Raw genomic sequence first — 20,570 nt, forward strand, 5'->3', positions numbered from 1 at the left:
TGATACTTACATTCTTTATAATTATAAAGATTTACATTCATGTAAATTTGCTATTTTTTGGTTACATTTTATTCTATTTACTTAGAAAAATTTTTCACATTGACYCAACCAATCCTGTTAAAACAAAAACTAATATATATGGTCATCCAGAGAAGTCTCTTGAGGAAAAACACAATGTGCACAAAAACAGATTAAGAAACAAAGTGTACATCTAAAAAGGGTAGTGCTCCCTTGCATGCTGTTGAATTTATAAGCATTTAGATAGAAAGTCATACGATGCCTGCATTTCACTGAAGAAATATGGGCAACTTCAAAGCTCCTATAGAGACCATCAGAGGGTGAAGGAAGACAGAAAGAGAAGGAACTGCACACACATATTCTCATCAGAGAAAGGCTAGTCTTGTAGATGAGAGGAAACCTTAAAACAGTAACTTGTTCAGTTCAAACTAAATAACTTTTCAAAAAGCTGTCCTTACAGCTTGTACATTCTTCTGTGTCTCATCGTCAAAACACTCGCAAAAACCGATCTTCACAAAAAGCTTGGTAAAGTAATGTTATCCTTAATAAGGTAAAAAACGAAAGCTCAGATACCTGGAAATATCTGACAGAGACGAAGAGATGGCCTTGTTTACTGTTAATACCGTAACCAAATTCTTTGTCTTTCTCTGCCAACAAATTATGACATAGCTAATAATACTAATAACAACAATTTGTTTTGCAACCTGGTGAACTTTGGCACTCATGCCAAAAATAAAAGAAGCAAAACAGTCAAGAACCTTATACAGATTAATGAGTTAAAACCAGAATATTGCTCCAAAGTGTTAATTAAACCTTCTTCAATTTCAAACAGGTCTTTTTACGTCTATTAAGCTGGATGAAATAAAACAGTAGCTAGCGTTTTAAATCAATGACTGCAATGTGCTGCTCAGCTTGGGTTTTAGTACTCTCCTTGTACCCCTTATTTACAATGTGAAATATAAATGAAGATGTGAGAAATAACTTACGGTACAAAGAAAACATTTAAATTATAGTTTTTAACTCTTAAATGCAGCTCTACCCACATTTCCAAATATTTTTAAGTCTAAATATTTTTATGCACATTAAATGGTATACCAAAAAGCTTCACTGTGGTGTCACTTGTTATAACTACAGTACATTCAAAGCTCCCCTTATATAGTGCTGCTCCTACACAGTCGATTACTTCAGCTCTGTATACTGTAGAACTGTTGCCAACTAATTAGGCAGACTATAATAAAAAACTGTCAGTAAGAAAACCTAGATGGTATGCTTTATTCACACGAATTTCCTGGATAGAAAGGAGCAGCTACAATATGAGAGATACCCTAAGAATATTTCATACTATAGTAACAGTAATACTAATGCTGTTTGTTTGCATGAGCAAAGGAAAGATGCAGGAAGTAAAATTTGCATACCTGTGCCACATCAATTTGGGAAAAAACTCTTTTTGCGGCATCTTTACCCCGTTTTCGTTTCTTCATTTCTTCCAAACTAATCTCATGGCTTGTTAATTCAGATTGTATTTTCTGTTGAAAAACAAAGACAATAACAAGAAGTGTCTGAAGAAAACGTTTATCTTGTTACGATTATTTGGAATAGTTCATTTAGAAGCATATTAAAATAAAAGCTTTACAGTATATATTGGACCATTGGAGAATATTATAAAGAGAATATTATGAAGAGAGAATATTGTTTTCTCGTTAGCTGTCCTGTAAATTATTCAGTTTAGTTTCTCTTGAACATAATAATTCCTTCTCCTGCTTGAACATATAACTGTCTGACATTGTGACAATAATGACATAATCTTGCTAAGGAAATTGTGACTAAACTGCAGACAAAAATACAGATTTCTTTCTTCTGAAGAAAGGCAACTATTTTTGTTGGAACGAAAATTGAAAAGTAATCACCGAAAAGAAAAACACAAATAGGAAAGGGTTTTGCTTTGCTATTCCTGTGTCTTGTTTCTTATTTTCACAGTGTCATTAGCAGAGTTGAGAGAATTCTGATCAAAGTATCTTCTACGTATAACAACATTTTAATCTCACAGATACTGTGTTATATCTAGGACATTATTCAATTTGTGGCATGTTACTAACCAGAATCTGTCTTCAGCACCTGTAGATAGGGCAAATGCATAATGACATGTAGTACATTACTGCACTGCCTTTATCCATTTTCTAACATTTCTGTTTTTCACTTTCTGCAATCAGTATGCGATCAAATCACCACAATAAAAATATCAGCTTTGTTGGCTCATCATTATTGAACCTTATAAGAAGAAACAATTAACTTAAGCAATGCTGGATAAGACAATGCAATGGAAAACAACAAATATAATATATATTGTTATAGCATAATTCATAGTAATCCAAATAATTTTACATTGAAACTATTAGAAAACGAGAATCTGGTGTAAGTGGAACTGCTAGACAAGTACCACTAAGGACAATTGCTACACGAAAGAAATACAGGATATTTCCCCACCAGGAAAGATATTTAAGGCCTATACTCCTGCAAGAAAAAGTGATTTTAGATTTAAATTTTTTTCCTATGTTTTACAAGCATTTCTCAAATATACTCCAAACTAGCTGTAAATTTATATATACGCACAAGCATTTATCTTTATACTTGTAAAATATGAAATTTGTGTAGTTCAAAAAAGAAAAGAGGAGTATAACTTTAAAGAGTTATGCAAATGAGGAAAAGCTGTTTTCAATTGTAATTTGATTCTTTAAAGTTTGATTATAAGTAAAAATGAATATTAAATTATTTGTTAGTCACATCTTCATAGGTTGTTAATTACAAAGCTGTATACATTGTACACTCTCTACTGTATAGGGTTATTACAAGGTTATACCTTGCATACAAATGTAACATGTATGTAACAATACTAGATTTAAAGCAGTTTCTCACAAGTTGTATTAGAACTATATTCAAATACATTTTAGGAGACAAAGACTTACAAAAAAGAAAATAATTAATTAATTAAGAAAATATATTTATGAGTCTCAACTACCTAGTATTCTTTAGAGAAATAAAATATTTTTCTGTAGCAAAACATGTGTAAAAGCAAAATCATTGACAGAAAACTGACAATTTACATGAAATTTTTGATTTAAATTTATCATAATTGTACTTTTTCTACTTTTCAGAGTGAGCATTTTGACTTCTCATTGTCAAAACCATTTACTGAATGGTCAGTTACATTTGGAGCAAGTAATAGAATTTTCTAAATATGATATTTTGCTTTTGAGAAAACCAGGAAGGTCAATTGCAAGGACAATGCAATACAGGGAGAGAAGGCTTATTTAATAGTTTAGAATATTTCTTTTCTGCTTGTTTAGAATTTCCCTCTTGAAGTGTACAAGGAGTGTAAAAGGATTATTTACTGCTTGTACAGCAAATGGACCAAATTGTTGACAGTGACTCAGAATTAGTCAACTCATTTCTTGATGTATTGGAAATCAGAATTGTATATGCAAAGATTATCTGAGTCTGAATGTCATAAGAATATATTATATCACATCTGGTATTTCAACTGTGCTTCTGCCTTTAGAGCACCTCATCAATTAATTCTATTTTTGTGTTGTATTTTCCAGTTTACTTTGCCCAACCTCAGAGTCACTCTGAAAAGCATATAATTGAACAATTTTTATCTGAATAGGTCAGGACAGCACAGTAGAGATAAGAGTAGGGTTTTAATAATTAGGTATTATGGGACATTCCATGGAGATTGTTCTATCTTCCCTTTTTAAAATTGCTCTGCAGGAGAGAGATGAAGCATCACCTTCTCTGACATCAAAATATGGAGTTAGACGGAACAAGCACATTAGAGAAAAGCATGAAAGAATAGTAGAAAAGATTATAGCAAGAAAAGATTTTCTGTAATTGCCACTGCTGCTCACAGTCTCAGTAGAAAGATTAAACTGGTCCTGAATGGATACAAGATAATTTATGACACCTGTCTGTGCTCCTTTTCATTCAGTTTTGACATGACCAATTTGATATTCTTTTTTACCTATCACCCCTTTTGACTCATGAATTTATTACTCAGACTTCTAAATTTCCATAAGAAAGCACCGATTTTCTTCATTTCTACTATTGTTGCCTCTGTTCTCCTCAGTGCTTCCTGTCTATATTGTCTTTTAACAGAGAGTAAAATCTTGGCAGCCAGAACTGTCTTCCTTTCAATTCTTGCACACAGCAGCATAATGTAGGGTATGTAACTAATATATACCACTGTGCTTAAATTATTCTGTACTACAGGTTATGGAGTCTCATTTTCCACCACTCATTGTTAGGCATTCTTTTAAACCAGTTTAATAATTTGGAAAATTTATACACACACAAACATATATGTGTGTATACATATATATTTACATATACATATACATATATAAACTAAACTATATATACAAGATTAAAGGGATTGCTTTAGTATTGTAATGAGGACTACTTCTAGAGTAAAAGGATTCCAGTCTCAGGGGCATTCAATCCATTACTTCTCCCAATTACTAATCTTGATTTTAAAAAGGTGAACAGTGAAATGAAGAGAGCCTTCCTACACTGACATCAAAAAGCAGAGAATTGGCACTGTAGCTCATTCTTGAAGAGCCTTTCATACCTTAAATCAGAGAAAGGAAAGCCAAAAGAACTAACATTACTGTTCTTTCATTTAATACCTGAGATAATGTGTTACAAAGCTACCTGCAATCTAATGCATCTATAACAACATTTAAAAAAAAAGGTAATAGAGCACAAAGACAAACCTTGAACTATAAGGCTTGACTAAATGTCACCACATCAATACCTGATAACATAATTAGAGAAACAGCTGAAGTATTTACTAAAATAGAGAAATGCCAGTCTGCAATGATCAGCAAAATTAGAACAATGGAAATTAATCTGGAAAAAACCCTCAGATATTTAATTAAAAGGAAATTATTTACTTAAAATCAAAATAAAAATACCAAAACATAAGATCATACATTAAACTAATATTGTGGGACAAGGTAGCTGTAGTCTATATCTAATATGCACATATAGATTTTAGTATGATGAACACTGGAAAGACTGCACTGTGATAACAGTCCCAGTCAATGGAGTATCAGCAAATTGCCAAAAAGTCTGAAAGACATTTTGGAAAAAAAAAACAATAGAAGTATTAAAACACTGGTGAAACTGCTTTCTTAGGGCAGGTCAAGGATACTATTTTCCGCCCCAGAACTAGAGTTCACCTTGTTTATTTTGTCTGCTCTTTAAGAAGGAAGAAGTCCCTGCTGGTTCTGTTAACTTCAGGAACAGGGCAAGGCCACAAGAAGTGTATCTGATGCTCCAAATTGCCTTGATTTCAAGTTGCCAGACCTCACTGAATTTTCTTATACTGGCTGCCAGAAATTCATAATAGAGGGAAGACTTACATCGCAGTCAGCGATGACTCTACTGGCAAGGTCAGCAAATTAACAGCTTCTCAAAAGCTGTACAAATCCAGAAGAAAAAAGATTCAAATGATACGTGTACTAACACATTCCCAGTTGGAACAGGGAAGATTTATATTCTGATATCATTCGAACTTAGAATAAGCAACTAACAGGTAAAACATTTTCCATGGATGTAACACTAAAATGAGAGCGGCCAATTTCCTTGTCTGAATTTGACATATAAACTTGCACAATAAAATACAGCAAACTTCATGAATTATTGGTCATTAAACACTTGCAGCAAAAGGATGAGGTTCAAAACAAGCTGTTAGAATTAACCAAAGTTTTCCCTTCTTTCTGATCTCTTTTTCCCTTTAAAGTCCACTGCAGAAGAACAATAATTGATTGAAAATGTGTTTACTAATTAAAAACCTGATTTCTAAAACCTGTTCCTGTACAAAAGGGTTATTTCCATTCTGTGACAAGATCATAAACTGGCCAGATCCTCGGAGAGAAGCATGCCCTGTTTTCTCCACAGGAAGCTTAATGAAAGACACCAAAAGGCTTTCAATCCTAAAGCAAAGGTTTATTGAAACACCAAGTGATACATCAGAGCCAGGTAGCCCCTTAAAGAGAGGTCACTTGGATCTCTTGGATGATACACAGTAAACAGAAAGACTTTTTTTTATACCTCTCTCTGACCTTGCAGGGTTGGTCCTTTCCTCGCAAGATATTTTTCCTGTCTAGCAACTTTCCTGTCTAGTCCCTTTGCACAGGCTCTCTTAAGAAGAACGCACTATGCAAAACAGGCTTACAAAATAAACTAGGAACAAAGTAGTTATACCATCTTTTAATATACCCATGCTAACCTCTTCATATTCCATATCCTCCGAAAAAATAAATCAGGCAACACTAACACTGGGCAATAAAATAGTGTTTAGTTCTCAATAACCGAAAATTACACAGCCAGACTAGCAAGTCCTTCAGCACTGAGTGGTGGTTCTAGAGACAAGGACAATTATATTAATTTCAATCTCTTCCACTGGTTGTTCTAGGAAAAGAAGTTCTAATTTTAGCATGGTACATTACTTTTCTACCATGCATTTCATTAAGATCTACCACCTAAAAAGGCTTGGAATTGCCAGCAACTCCGAGTTTTGCAGTGGTGCCCCAATAAGATGATAATATGACATGATTCAGGCATAATGGTGAACCTCTACTTGTTCTCTGCTTTTGTGTAAACTAATTCATTATGAACTCTAATATGCTAGATTACCTCTGCAATTAATGAGTCCTTCACATAACTCTTATACCAAAATTGTCTAGATACAAAGTTGCAATCCTGGCTGTGATTTGCTCATGTAGTTCACAAATAACACATCATCTCATGTGAAGACACAGAAAAAAACCCCAGTATTTACTTTTTAATTAATTGCATATGGTATATGTCTTTTCTTGAATTGCAGAGAACAGCTTGTCAGTTCCTCTTGGCATGTTAGTTTTTCTGATTTATAGTCCTGTAAATAGCATTCAGTCAGCATAGCTGAGCTCTCAAGAATGGTGCTCAGTTTAACCGCACTTTTGCTTATTTCAGTAATGGTTCAGGTATAGAATCATTATAAAATACTGAGCCTAACAGTGCTGCTCATTTACAATTTAATTGCTAGTAATTGCTAGCCAATTCCTATCAGTTGCTAAGGAGTCAAATCTCAGTCTGATGTACAAAGGCGAGAAAAAAAAACATTTAGAGAGCATTCTGATAAGTCAGATTTTATAAATTGGAAGATCCTGATTCTAGGAAACATTAAAAAACATGTCTGAGGCAATTTCAGCACTGCTAGTGGTTACCTCTGAGATCTCTGAAAGGATGAGGAAGGTAGCAGAAGATTAGAAAAATGAAATTAAAGTACCCGTCTTTAAAAGTACAAAAAGAAAGAAAGAGAAATTGGAAATTTTAGTGTATCAAAAGCTGAATGATGTTATCAAAAGCCAGTCATGTTATACTTTTGCAAAAAAATGGAGAAAATCAAATAATCTTATATATAAAAGATACAGCCTGAAAGTTAAACAAGTAACCCTTCTACTCAGCACTGGTAAAGTCTCAACAAGAACAGTATACCTAGTTTTGGGCACTACTTTTCAAGAAACACTAACTGAAGAGAGTGCAAAGGAGAACAGCAAATCATCAGAGGATAGAAACATGATTAATGAAGAAAGACTGAATAAACTGGACATGACAGATAGTAACCACTTAATGCAGTACAAAGTGTTCAGATGCTATGGAGATGAGTAGAGAGTAAAAAATCTATATAGTACAGAATTCTGAATATATATTCAAGCTTAATTACATAACAAAATATGAGCTTACATTTCTGAATAATGTTTACCAGCTAGTCCCTTTTTGACCACTGATATTCTACACATCGCTGAGCAAGATAATTCTCTAAATTTCCAACACAGGGAAAGTAGGTGTAAACATCTTTGACATTACAGAGTTTACTAAGCAGACAATTGTGAATTCTTTGTCCTAAAGTATTAGTCTGAAGGCAATTATCCATTATTCTCATTAAGTAATTATTCTCATATTAAGGCATTATTCTCATTAAGTAAGACATCACAACTGAACAACTCTGCCATTATAGCATCATATTTACTTTGCTTTCAAACATACCACAATGATATCTTAACAACAGATTAAAAAACATTTTCACTTAGGAAATAGTCAGGCATGAAGTGCATGTCGCTACACAAATCTAATTAAGGAGTTTATTGAAAAAACAGGGTATGGTATTTATTGCTTTTTTGAGAAACACAAAGTTGTTCATTTATTCTCCACATTGCATTTTATGTAAGTCTACAGGGAGAAAAACAGACAAGTTTTTTGGCACATTCAGTTATTTGTCCCCTAATATAAAAAAAACAGGTCATGTCTCAGGCTAAGCAGAAGTACAAAGATGAGAGTCTCTCTCCCCTGCCAAAAGCTGTTATTTAATAATAAAGCTACAAATAATTATCTGAAAAATATTTTATCATATAAATGTAATATTTTCAGTACAGCAGTCTTGGTTTCCTCTCCGTTAAAGATCACTTGAGAAAAGTCAGCGACTGGCAAATTCCTGCGATGATGACTTCATTCCTTGTATTATGTTGGTATATTTATAGAAATGAAAGAAAGTTCAGTTGGGCCATGAGATCAAACATGCAAACAAATAATCTTTCTTCTAAAACAATTTTTTAGGCTTTACCCCATTCATTTTTTCATTAGTATGCCCTGAGGAATCTAAACTCATTTATCTGTGTGGTTGCTGTTAGACTGTTTTGTCCGAATACAGCATCTTCTTCAGTTGTCCTCAAAATAAATTGATCAGTAGAAAGTTTGTTAGGTGGCAGTGGCTCTCTAGCATTAAATTCTCAGTGCCACATGGTGGAGTAAGAAGCACATGGAATTCGCATTCAGAAAATGATCCAAAAGAGACATACTTAACTCTGAGGATTTCTGTTTCTTTTTGTCAGCTTTCTGAATAAACTAAACAGATCATTTGATTTAAAAAGGCTACCTAAATATCATCATTTTCTGAGATTCATTTCTGATCAGCTGAAACAAAAAAAGATGACTGCTCCTATCAAAGCTACAAGCGGATTTGAATTTTTGAAGAAAACACACAGATAGGTAGAACCCACAAACCCTCAATGTTTTTCCGATGATAAATTCTACCATATGTTCTTTTAGAAATGCAACACGTTGCCGAACAGTTTGCCACATCCCTCAGCACGGAAAAACCAACCCCCACCCAGAAGCTGTCATCATTGGCCAAAAGATCCTAATGCCAGCTGTGCAGACACCATTGTAGGATATCTTATAGGAATGAATTGCTTTCAACTCTACGAAAGAGCTGTGCCAGCACAGACTCCATAGGAGTTGTGATCATTCAGTATGTACCTATTCTGCTATTGTTTCAGCCTGGCTCTTCACTGATGGAATGAATCAGTCTATTTATCTGTTTCGAATTCACTGTATATTTCTTTGCCCCTAAGGATTACAAAGAACCTCACAACTGAATTTCAGAGAACTCCAATGTTTGCATTAAATCTGCTAAGTTGTTAATTTGGTTTCGTTCATTGATCCAACTTGCATCTTAAAATAAAAACACAAAAGGGAAAAACTCAGCAGCCTCCATGCTGGTTTTCCCACAGCGGATATATTAGAAGCAGGTGAATTCAATGTCAGACAAAAAAGCACAAGAACAAAAACAAATTCTGCAAAACCACTGAACTGAATTTTTCCTATGAAAAAGTGTGCCAGTTAAATTTGCCTGAATTTTATGCTGCTTCAGTAGCTGAAGTTCTGCATAACTCCCTCTTATATAAAGTCTGTGATCACTGTCAATACTGTATCTAAGGATGTACATAAATCTGATGCTTCCATGAGAGATATGAAACACCACAGAAAAATACTACAATGTATAGGGTCCAAATATAAAAAAAGCGCACTTTCATATCAAGTTTTCTTATGTGTTAGAGTTATATAACAAGATAAGAAGTTAAACTGATACATCTTCAACAAATGCTGGTTTATATCCTATTTCACCTAATAATCCTCTACATTATTTACATTTCAGAGAAGAAGAAAAGTAATTTAAGAGGGTCAGATGATCATTAGTATAGTTTAGGATTCAAACTGGAACAGTAAGTCACCTGACTCTGATCCCATTCTCTCACTGAGGTAAGTTAGAAGCAACTAAATCAGGATCAGTTTCAAAAGAAGACTGAATGAAAATATGATCTTGTTTTCTAACTACAACTTTTTTATTCATACACATACACACATATAAATATCTGCATGTACTTACAAACGGACACACTAGAAAAGAAATGGAAAGGTGCAACTATCTACATTTTAATTTGAGAGACATGGAAACCTTTAGTTTTAAAGGTCATAAAACATGATTTTCAGGGCTATGTTACAACCACATTTCCTTTACATTTCAGCAAGCTGTACAGATGATCAGCTCTTAGGTGAGCAGGTCTTCAGCCTCTTACAACAGCTCTGAATGTATTTAAGACCACCTAAGCTACTCCTTGTAAGACAACTGTATTTTAGAATGTTTTAAAACTCCACAGGCAAGCCAGAAAAAAACACAATTGAATGCATATTCTAAAAATCATTATAAAGCATTCATTTTCAATTTTCCTGTAGCCTTTTTTGTTTTGTTTTTGTATTTAGATTTCCTAAATTTAGGTTGAGCTTACAGAAAAGTTGTTGCATGTAATATTGTACACTGTTTATCATTTTACACCAGTTGTTTGATTTTATTTTAACTTGTATTTTCACCATTTTAATGATGCTGTACAGCAGATGTTATAGAGGAAACAATGAAAGAGTACAAATGAGAATTAGATATATAATTTTATTTCAAGGGCTAAACAAACCATTTGTAAGGAAGGGAAAAAGAAGTGTTAAGTTTCTGTTAAACTTATATGAGCTGTAAAAATTGTAATATAAGCATATTTATGTGCACATTAGGTAATAATTAATAATATTGTCTGACTTCAGTAATTTAGCAACAATCCCTAGGCCATGTAAACAGCTTTGCAAAAGAGCCATCTAAAAGTAGTGAAGATAATGAGTTTCTTCTTTCTAGGATGAGAATGCATTTTAAAGAGTCGCATTGTTTATTATTGTCATTTCAAAGCTGCTGTATTGTCTCCTAAATCATTTTTAGTTCTCTATAACTTCTGGACAGGTATAGGTAAAACAAAAGGAAATTAAGAATTTAGTCAAAAATTAACTTGAACTTAATATAGATAGTAATCCAATCTAACATTCACTTGCACCTTCKTACTGATCATGTTACATATGCCCCTTATTAACATGAGCCTGAGGGACACTAAATACTCTTTGGTTGATTGGGAAAACCAGTAAGCACACCAGTTCAGCCTGTATATAACCTACCTGTGCTTCCTGAGGGACTTGGGCTGCATCCACTCTGTCTGCAATGTAGGCTGTTAACTGCTTGTCAACAGCAGCAAGAGACTCTTGGATTAAGCGGAGGGTTTTGTCAATCTCCTGGGCAGACTGAATACTCTGTTCAAGACTCTTCTGTCTTCTCACGGCCTAAAAGCAATGACAACATTAATACTACTAATAACAACACTTAGGATACAATAATGTTGCACACATTGTTTTTTCAAAAAAGGTAGGCTAAGAATTGAAAATAGCACTCCTGACTTGCGCACGTCCACCTTTCTGTATGATAAGTTGCGCGTCTTTTTGCCACCCATTCAGTTCTTTTTAGTAAGAAGCAAACAAACGAGAAGGCCCAGGCTGCCCAGACAAGTTTTAAAGACTGCAGGGTCCTGCAAAAGCAATGCATGCAGTGAGGATTTCTACGGTGAGTGGATGCTAGCAAAGCTGCATAATAAAACCATCCTGATAGTGCAGTCTTTCACTCTGAGGCATAGCGGTCCTCCTGATCTTATTATATAGTTCAAGAGATTTTGTTTTACTGAGAATAGGGTTACTGTCATCACAATCCCATCCGAGACAATCCACTTCAGTAAGAGAGAGGGATAAAGACTCTCTCTCCAGGAGCTTTCACATGTGAAGTATAAATAGCTTTCTGGAACAGAGACATTGCCTACTCTGGAAAAAAAGGAGGGCGCCTTGCCTTGTCTCGCACTTTCCCAACCTGTCTTATTCTGACCGTAGTCTCTTTTAGTCTCGGAAGTTGACTCTCGCTTCTTTTCCACCATCAGTGCTGCAGCGGATTGCTTACCATCATTATACAGTCCTTTTCTCCAGAAAGATGCTTTCCTTTCAAAGAAGCTCCCTTTAAGATTTACCAAGTCATAATATCATTCTCCTTCAAATCTGTCCCCAAAACCCACCTATATTTAAAAACTTGACATAAACAATTTTGACTTAAATATTACTTGTAACAGTTTAATATGGTAATTAGCAGGTAATGACCTGGTATTTTCTTCCATCTTTTGTTGTGCTTACCTGCTATTGTACTTAGAGTACAGCTTCTGCCTAGCATCATGTCTGCTCTATACATAGGGCATAATAACTACTAACAATCTCAAAAACAACATAGATTTTCTCTGTACAAGTCCAGCCATAATGCTAACCACAGAATAAAGTGACTAACTCTCTTTGATGACATGAATCAAAGGAGACGAAAGAAAGCAAGCACTCTTTAAATAACATTGCTAGGTGGCTTGCCATTTTTCAAGCCAAATCACTTTCTTTTTTTCCTTTGGTGAACCAACTATACTTTAATTTGATTTCGCAGCTACTAGGAAATTCTTGACTTGAACAAAAATATCTCTCAGCAATGCAGTGAGAATTCTTGACATTTCTTTATGTTCTTCACGGAGCTCAGCTTCTTTTAGAGCTTCACATTCAATGAATGAAAAAGATTATTTATTGTGATCACTTTTGCTGCTTTTGGAATTAGTTAAAGTACAGAGGCTCAACCAGTATGTACTATATTTGTGTTTGTAAGCTGCTTTGTGCTATTTCAAAACAGCTGATCAGATAATCTTGTATCACTGCCAGTTCCAGGAATCTTCTGTGGAACTGAGCAGCTTTGCATAGTGGACCCATGTTGTCAGTGTTAACGGCAGCACCTGAGCCACTAAGGTAATATTACCCGATCAAATGAACCATTAAAACAGTGTTACTTCCCAGCACAGTACTAGAGCTTGCTACTTAAATGGCTTTTATTTTCATCTGATTTGAGATTCTATATTAAAATGTTCTCAGCCTGTTCAAAGCAGCAGGGTTAAAACCCACAATTTCCATTTACCTTGGCAGTCCCTACTACTAATTGCAAGCCTGGTAAAGATACAGTCACTCTCTCGCTTTCCATTTGCATTACTATACAAAACAGAGAAAGACAACTAGGTCGGAGTGAAGGTAAGCAGGTTTCTATAGTCCTGTGATAAGGGCATCTACCCGGAAGCATGGAGACCTGTCTCTAAGAAGAAAATCTCTCACATTTCCAGTCTGCCTTTACTGATCTCTGGCTAACTGCTAGGACCAAACTACGTTGTTAGTCCATTTGTACTGAGGGCTGTAGCATTCTGATGTCCAGAAGAGCTCATCGTTTAAAATACGACACTGAAAAAGTTCCATTCTTATTAGTCATTAAAATATGTGCTAACACTTTCTGGAGAATTCAGTATGCTAGATACAAATTTGATGCTCAGGCCTTTTGAAAAGTGACTTTTATGTTCACCCATGCTAGCTACTATTTGCAACTAGACACTTGCATAAATTTGCTGCCAGCCTCTGGAACAGCCAGTATGTATGCAGTGAAACGCATTGCCAGACCAGTGATCTGGATTTTACAGTAGTTATCAGTACATGGAAATTCACAAAAATCTTAAAATTATATGACAATATCAGATGCCTAAAAAGTTGCCATCTCTATTCTGGTGTCAGCAGAAAATATGTCTATCAATCAAAATTATATTTTTCAAACAGAATTTGAAAATGAAAATATTCCCAAACTCATTGATTGAATACTAATGTAGATAAAGCTAAGAAATTATTACAATAAAGCCTTGGCTAAGTCTGACTGAATTTTTACGGCTGGATTTCAAATTAATAGGAAGTCAGATGAATATAAATATATGTATGTTATGAATATGTGTGCACACATGAAATTTATGTACACACAAAGCAAGTATGTACGCGTGCGCACACACACACACACGCAAGCACTCTCTTTTCTAACACTATAGGAAAGAAAGTTCATTCTCCTCAGAATGTGTTTGATTACAACCCAAGGACTGGTGTGACATTTTGTATCTACCAGGTGAAAGTATACCTTTTCCATAAAACATGACACAGCTTGAATGGATGGATAATACCAGACCAAGGTGTGAATTCGTTGTTACAAGGGAGGAATTATTTTGGCAGTGGGAACGCAAAAACAGAACCTAACACTAGGAAATGAAACCTTCACAGCTATCATGTTATTCTCAGATTAAAAATGAGTGATGCTTTAAAATTTTTGTCTATGTTTGCAGTGCTGGAATATTCAAAGGTATACATTCCCTAAATTATAGTTATAATTATATATATATGAATATATAGCTATATTCAATACATTGATAAACAGACTGACATAGCAGCTAAAATAGCCAAGGGCCTGACCTTGGCCTTGAGAGCAAGAAACACAGCCTTCCAACCGGCCGAACTCCCCGACTCAAAAGGGTGTTTTCTCTGTATTGCCTACTAGGAACAGACCCTGGCCTGCACCCTCACCTAAACTGTGTTCCTGCATTGGCTCAGAGAGAGCTAGATGGCACTGGCAGAGGGTGAACTCACACTTAAATTGTAAGGACAACCACAGGTCAGGAAATCAAGCCTATGCCCTGACCCTGTTTAATTTACACTATAAATGCAACCAAAGAGTTTTCAAAGTAATCTTATAAACAGTACTAAACACTCAAAAACATGTATGTGAAAATTGAAGATATTTCTCCAGTACACATCAGCTGACCCCCAAAATTAATCCTGTTCACTGAGTAGATCTCTGTCATTATCACTGGCATTGCAGAATACTTATCTATTCAACCAAGAAGAATGCAAGAATACGGAAGATGCTTCTTCCTCCTCTTTCAGGAGAAAAGAGAGTTACTGATGGAGGTATTGGAGGGCTTTAAAACAAACGTCAGACCTACTTTACCCTCATGACTGTAAACCTGAGTATCAAACTTGTGCGCGTGTGTGTGCATATGCACAGATGTATATGCATATTTTTAAAAAACAACTGAAAGTTAAAATTGCTTATATATATATATAATATAAATACATTTTAATATATGGTGATCTGTTTTGTTTATTTCTGTGAAAGAACACCATATTATTATATTTCCTCTGTGGAAGAAATAGATGGGTTAATACTGCAGTATATAAATGGGTCTGAGGACATAACAAGAAGCTCTGGCTCTGCTATCAGATCATAGTCAATAAAGCCGAAGGCTCCAGTCTCCAAAGGGAATTGTCTCGCAGTTAATCGCTAAATGGGAAATCTTGAGGAAATAACCAACTGTTTAGTTATTTCTGAGCCAGTGAAATGTTGACAGCTGTCAAGGAAAATAAAAACAAACATAGAAATCTGTTGTTAAGAAGTATCAGAGTGAAGGAGGAAAGAAAATATATACATGGTCTGAATTTTTTATGAAAGTCTCTACAATTGTTTTTTAGATTTTTTAAAGTTGTTTTTCATGATTAAACATAAATATTTAATTTTTTACGGTATGGGGAATTGCAGAAATCTATTTATGATTCAGTAAAGATCAATGTTTGGTAAACTCAGGAAATAGTAATTTTTTATACTATCCATATAACATGCCATATTAAGAAGAAGATTACACTGAGGGGCAACCAAATACTATGAAACTGGAGGTGCTCAAATACTTATTTACATTAGTTCATTCTTTGATGCTGAATATTATAAGGTTATATTTAAAGACATTAGTCACATTTCTTACATATTACTGAGATGCTAGTTAGTGTTTTATGGTTAAATACAAATAGAATTCTGTTGTTGAAGTAGTACTCAGTATTTGTGCTGTGGGAGAAAAATGGGGCATATCTTTTCCTGATTACAATATTTTGACTACAGGATATATTTATTTATAATGCAGGAGTGAATCCATTAATTAGCCTCGGAGTAACAGCTTATGGAATGAGGTCTGTTAAGAAAGACAGAACTATCTTAGCATTTTTTTGGCTCAGTTATATCCTCTAATTATTGAGAGACGTTACCACAAGATAAAGTTAAAAGCTATAAAACTTTAACTTTGAATTTCATTCTTAATGTGTTTAAATTACTTTAAGATCTAACCTGAAGTCTGGGCTTCATAATGGTTGTGACTGAGAAACATTACAACATCTCTTTACTTTTTTCATCAAATTGTCAATATGTTAATCTCCATTTTTCATTTGGAAGCAGATTGGATTAGTGGTTAGACTTAAATGGGAAACATCTTTCTAACATTCAAAGTATTCATTTACTGACACCTAACTTCTGTTTGAATGCAGATAAGGTCCCTGGAATTCTGCTGCTTATTACCAGATTTTTTCATGACTTGGTACAGAAAACTGGGAATATTCAGAGGGTTTCCTGTGTATGAAATCAGGACTTTCAAATAGTCTTGCTGCGTGACGGAAGAATAGGATTCTTTCTTCACAATAATAGGCACTAAATCAGGTTTCATGACAAAAGGTTCCAAGCATTTCCCATATCCTCAAGCTAGAATTAACTCTTCTGCAAGTTTTAGTAATGTTTCATAGTGTGTGTTTAAAGTAAGCGGCTACAAGTATTTGACCTTTCAACCCCAAAGTGATATTCATCTTTGGTCAGCTGTATTCCAAAACTTCAAAATATACCAAGGAAGACATCTGTATCTCTTCAGGTTATCACTGCAGACAACTAATGCCTCAAAGCTTATAAAGGAGGGCCTCTTAGCAGCCTTCAAAGCAGTCATGTGGAGATGGGGCATGAAGACTTCTGCTCTCCTCTTGAGAGTAGAGCAAAAGATGAAAATTWTAACAAATAAGGAATATGTGGTATTTGAAAGAAACACAAAACATTGGGTAATCTTGAGGGAAATCCTAAAGAAAAGAGACAGTCCCCAAGAAAAAAAATTCCATCTGAACAGTAACATTTCATACAGGTTTACACAAGACTATCTTCAAGAATATCTGGTTAACTTTTCTGAAATTTGTTGGACAGAATGTAAATCACTTTCAGCATTATGGGGAATGACAAACACTTGCAATATCAGCTTGAAGTTCTTCAAGCAACAGTAGATCCAATATATACGGTTGTAAGTGAATCAGTCCTTGAAAAGTAAAGACAGGCTGTATGTTGCTTATCAATGAGCCCCGRATGTTCAAAGGCAGAACTAAACACACTCTGTCTTTGTTAACTAAAGGAGATAAGGCATACAAACATAAAACTATTATCAGCCTTTAAAAATGAATCTCTATCTCAGTAGCAATGCCCTATTGTCTTGCAGAATCATTCATATGGCAATGGTTTGATTTGGTTGCTCTATTAGTAGTGAATAAATATTTCACATACGCATTTTTGCCCACATGAGCTTATTGTCTTGGTAATTACCTGCACAATTATTCAAATAAAAATAAATAACTTAACCACATTAGGATAATCTATTAGCCAGCCTGAAGAAGTGACCTTGAACACAAGCTGCATAGTCTTATTTTGTACCTGCAATGCATTTTTATGCAAGGAGAGTGCATGTTATTTGGATTTCAATAGGACTACACAAACAGCACAGAAAATTCAATATTGGAATCTATGAAACAAAGTATGCAAGAATTCAGTGGAACAGTTAATAAACCATTTTGTTGTGGAAAAGAGGTAACCATAAGGTCAAGAAGTAGAGTAACTGATTCACTTGTGATTCAAATAGTTTATTTACATCTCTTACATTCAGATAGAGATCTCACAGTTAATATTCTATGACTATATTTCAGATCTTCTAGCTTTCCAAGAAGGGGGAAGCTTTTTTTTCCATTTTGTCCTTCTCATTTAAATTAAATTGGAAAGCAGTATATTCTAATATATTTTGCCTACATGCTCATCAAAACCTTCTGCAGAAATCTGGTTGGTATTTCACACTATATATTCATGTGGTACTCTCCATATTTAACCCCTGCAGTTGGCATGAAAACTGATTTAGTGGCTGTTATTGTGAAGAAAGAGTATTATTCTTCCATCATGCAGCAAGACTATTTGAAAATCCTGTTTTCATACACAGGAAGCCCTCTGAAGGTTCCCAGTTTTCTGTACCAAGTCACGAAAAAAATCTGGTAGTAAGCAGCAGAAATCCAGGGAAATTATCTGCATTTAACAGAAGTTAAATGTCAATTAAAAAAAAAAAAGGTAAGTAAAAAAAGTTTATTTATTTTTCCCTCAGGACACTGTCTAGCAATATGGGACTACACAAATACCCACACTGGACCAGAACTACTGCCAGGTAGTTATTAAAGGGAACCAGCCTCTCTCCCTCACCACCCTTCAAGTTTAAGTTTAGAACAGTTGAGGCCTCTGTCTTAATTTTTAGTGAAGTGCTTTACTTCCACTGCTCTTAAATACAGCTACACGTCAACCCTCGTAAAAGAAGCAAAAAAAGAAGGGTCATTGTTGTAGCAGACTGTTATCATTCCTTCACAACTGCTTTCCAAAACCTTTCCTTGTGTATTTGCTTTGCCATGGAAGCTGCATAACTTTTGATTGTCTTCGAAGCTCACCTTTAAAACTGTTCTAATTCTAATCAATTATATTTTAAATGGGAGACCTGAACTGCAAACAATATTTGAGATGTGGGCAAATCATGGATATATGCAGTGTCATTATGATGGTCTCTGTTTTCTTCTCTAGTTCTTTCTCTAATAATTCCTGATGCTCAGTTTGCCTTTCTGACCTTTTCCACACAGTAAACTGACATCTTTCTGATATTTCTCTTCATAGCATCCAGATCTTCCTTCTGAGTACTAACATTCAGCTTAAAAGTTATAATTTCATATAAGAAGTCAGGGCTGATTGTCCTCCATGAGTATCACCTTTCATGTTTTTACACTGAATTTTATCCGCAATTTAACTGCCTAGTTACCCTGTCCTGTAAGGTTGTTCTGCATTTCTTTAGCATTTGTCCTCACCCTTACTACTACTCTACTGCCTTGTAGTGAACTACTAGTAGTTCAACTATTTCACCCTGTTGTTATCTTGAAATTCTTTGGTGAATTTCATTTGGTCCTGCCATTACACACAGACACACACATTTACATTAGTTATATTAGACACACATAAACATAAGTAAAGTCACAGGTATTCCAGTCTTGAACTGATTCAGCAGTAAAGAGTATACTGTCTCATTAGTAGGATCTGTCAAAGAATTACTAAAATTTTCTTCATGGAGTCTGTAGCAAAGATGAAAAAAGTTTTTCCAATCTCAAGAAGAAACATGTACTCTCATATTGCTGGATTTCACTTTCCTTGTGTTAAACATGTTTCTATATTGAAGTCTCTTTAAAAAAATCTTTTATTGACATAAACATCCTTTATTAATTGTTCAGCAAAGAATATACCCGTAAGACTACATTATTCTCGACATTTAATTTTTAAACTACAGTTTGCTTCTCAAAAAGAGTTTTGGTAGAGTGAAAAGTTCTAAATAAGACAAATATTAAATCTACCAAATGTGTTTTTCAAAGATGGTCACCTGCATTTTGACATGTCAGGGTTACCTATGCAACTGCTCCCCTTCTAAAATAAGCCAGTGTTTGTGCACTGCTTAGGAACTATACCAACAAAATAATTTTATTTTTAAGGTGCTAAACTGTCAGCTGTTGAATGGGAAGAAAGGTCAAWTATTATAAATACCTCCTGCTGCAGTTCTTCCCATCGAGTGTTGAATTTCTCCAGTTTCTCATTGATCAATTCATCCAATATTCCACCGTCAGTTAAAGTCTGGGCCAGTTCCCGAATCTGATTGCGATTATCTTCTGGATGTCTCATTAAACATTCCAAAGACTGAAACAAGGCCAAAAAAGTAGTTTGTTCTGCTTTCTCTGACTCAAAAGAAAATTCTAGAGAGCAATCCTAATTCTCTTCACAATGTAAGTATGAAACTTCACATTTCAGACACAGTAAAAGTAGAGAGAAAAGATAAAAATATCAACGTCCTATTTTCGTCAACAAACGTTCTGCACTAAGCAGTAACAAAATCAAAAAATGATATTTCACAAAACAATAAATTGGGTGCTTGATCCTAAATATGCGGACTATGCCCAATGAGTTCAGTTGGAGAAGCTGTGTACTTAAAAATGAAAAATTTACTAAAGTATCTTGATGGATGAAGTCCAAGAGCAGAAATGCATTACCAATGCAACATTTTGCATTTTGAGCGACTAAGAGTATTAAGTTAATTTCTACAAATTCAGAAGATTCCATGAATAACAGTAAAGTAATAATAAGCACAAGAGAGTTGCAATGCTAGGATGAAATCTCACTCTGAAGTCTTAAAGGGTTTTTGGCTGGGGCTAGTGGGGCTAGTTTTTTTTAAGAGTACATGTTTTATTAC

General features: G+C 34.6%; 1 protein-coding gene across 1 annotated transcript in view; it reads right to left on the reverse strand.

Annotated features, from left to right (window-relative positions):
• Window positions 1–20,570, reverse strand: part of LOC112969900 (dystrophin) — a gene marked incomplete at its 3' end in the record, with an annotated part of 817,409 nt that overhangs the window by 613,446 nt on the left and 183,393 nt on the right. The window contains exons 24-26 of the mRNA XM_026073700.1: window positions 19,871–20,020; window positions 11,392–11,553; window positions 1,434–1,544 (exon numbers count right to left, since the gene is read on the reverse strand). Coding sequence (XP_025929485.1) covers window positions 1,434–1,544; window positions 11,392–11,553; window positions 19,871–20,020 — 423 coding nt within the window. The remainder of the gene's footprint in view (window positions 1–1,433; window positions 1,545–11,391; window positions 11,554–19,870; window positions 20,021–20,570) is intronic.

This window comes from Apteryx rowi, unplaced genomic scaffold (assembly GCF_003343035.1).
Source record: "Apteryx rowi isolate R43461 unplaced genomic scaffold, aptRow1 scaffold_373, whole genome shotgun sequence".
Classification (NCBI taxonomy): domain Eukaryota; kingdom Metazoa; phylum Chordata; class Aves; order Apterygiformes; family Apterygidae; genus Apteryx; species Apteryx rowi.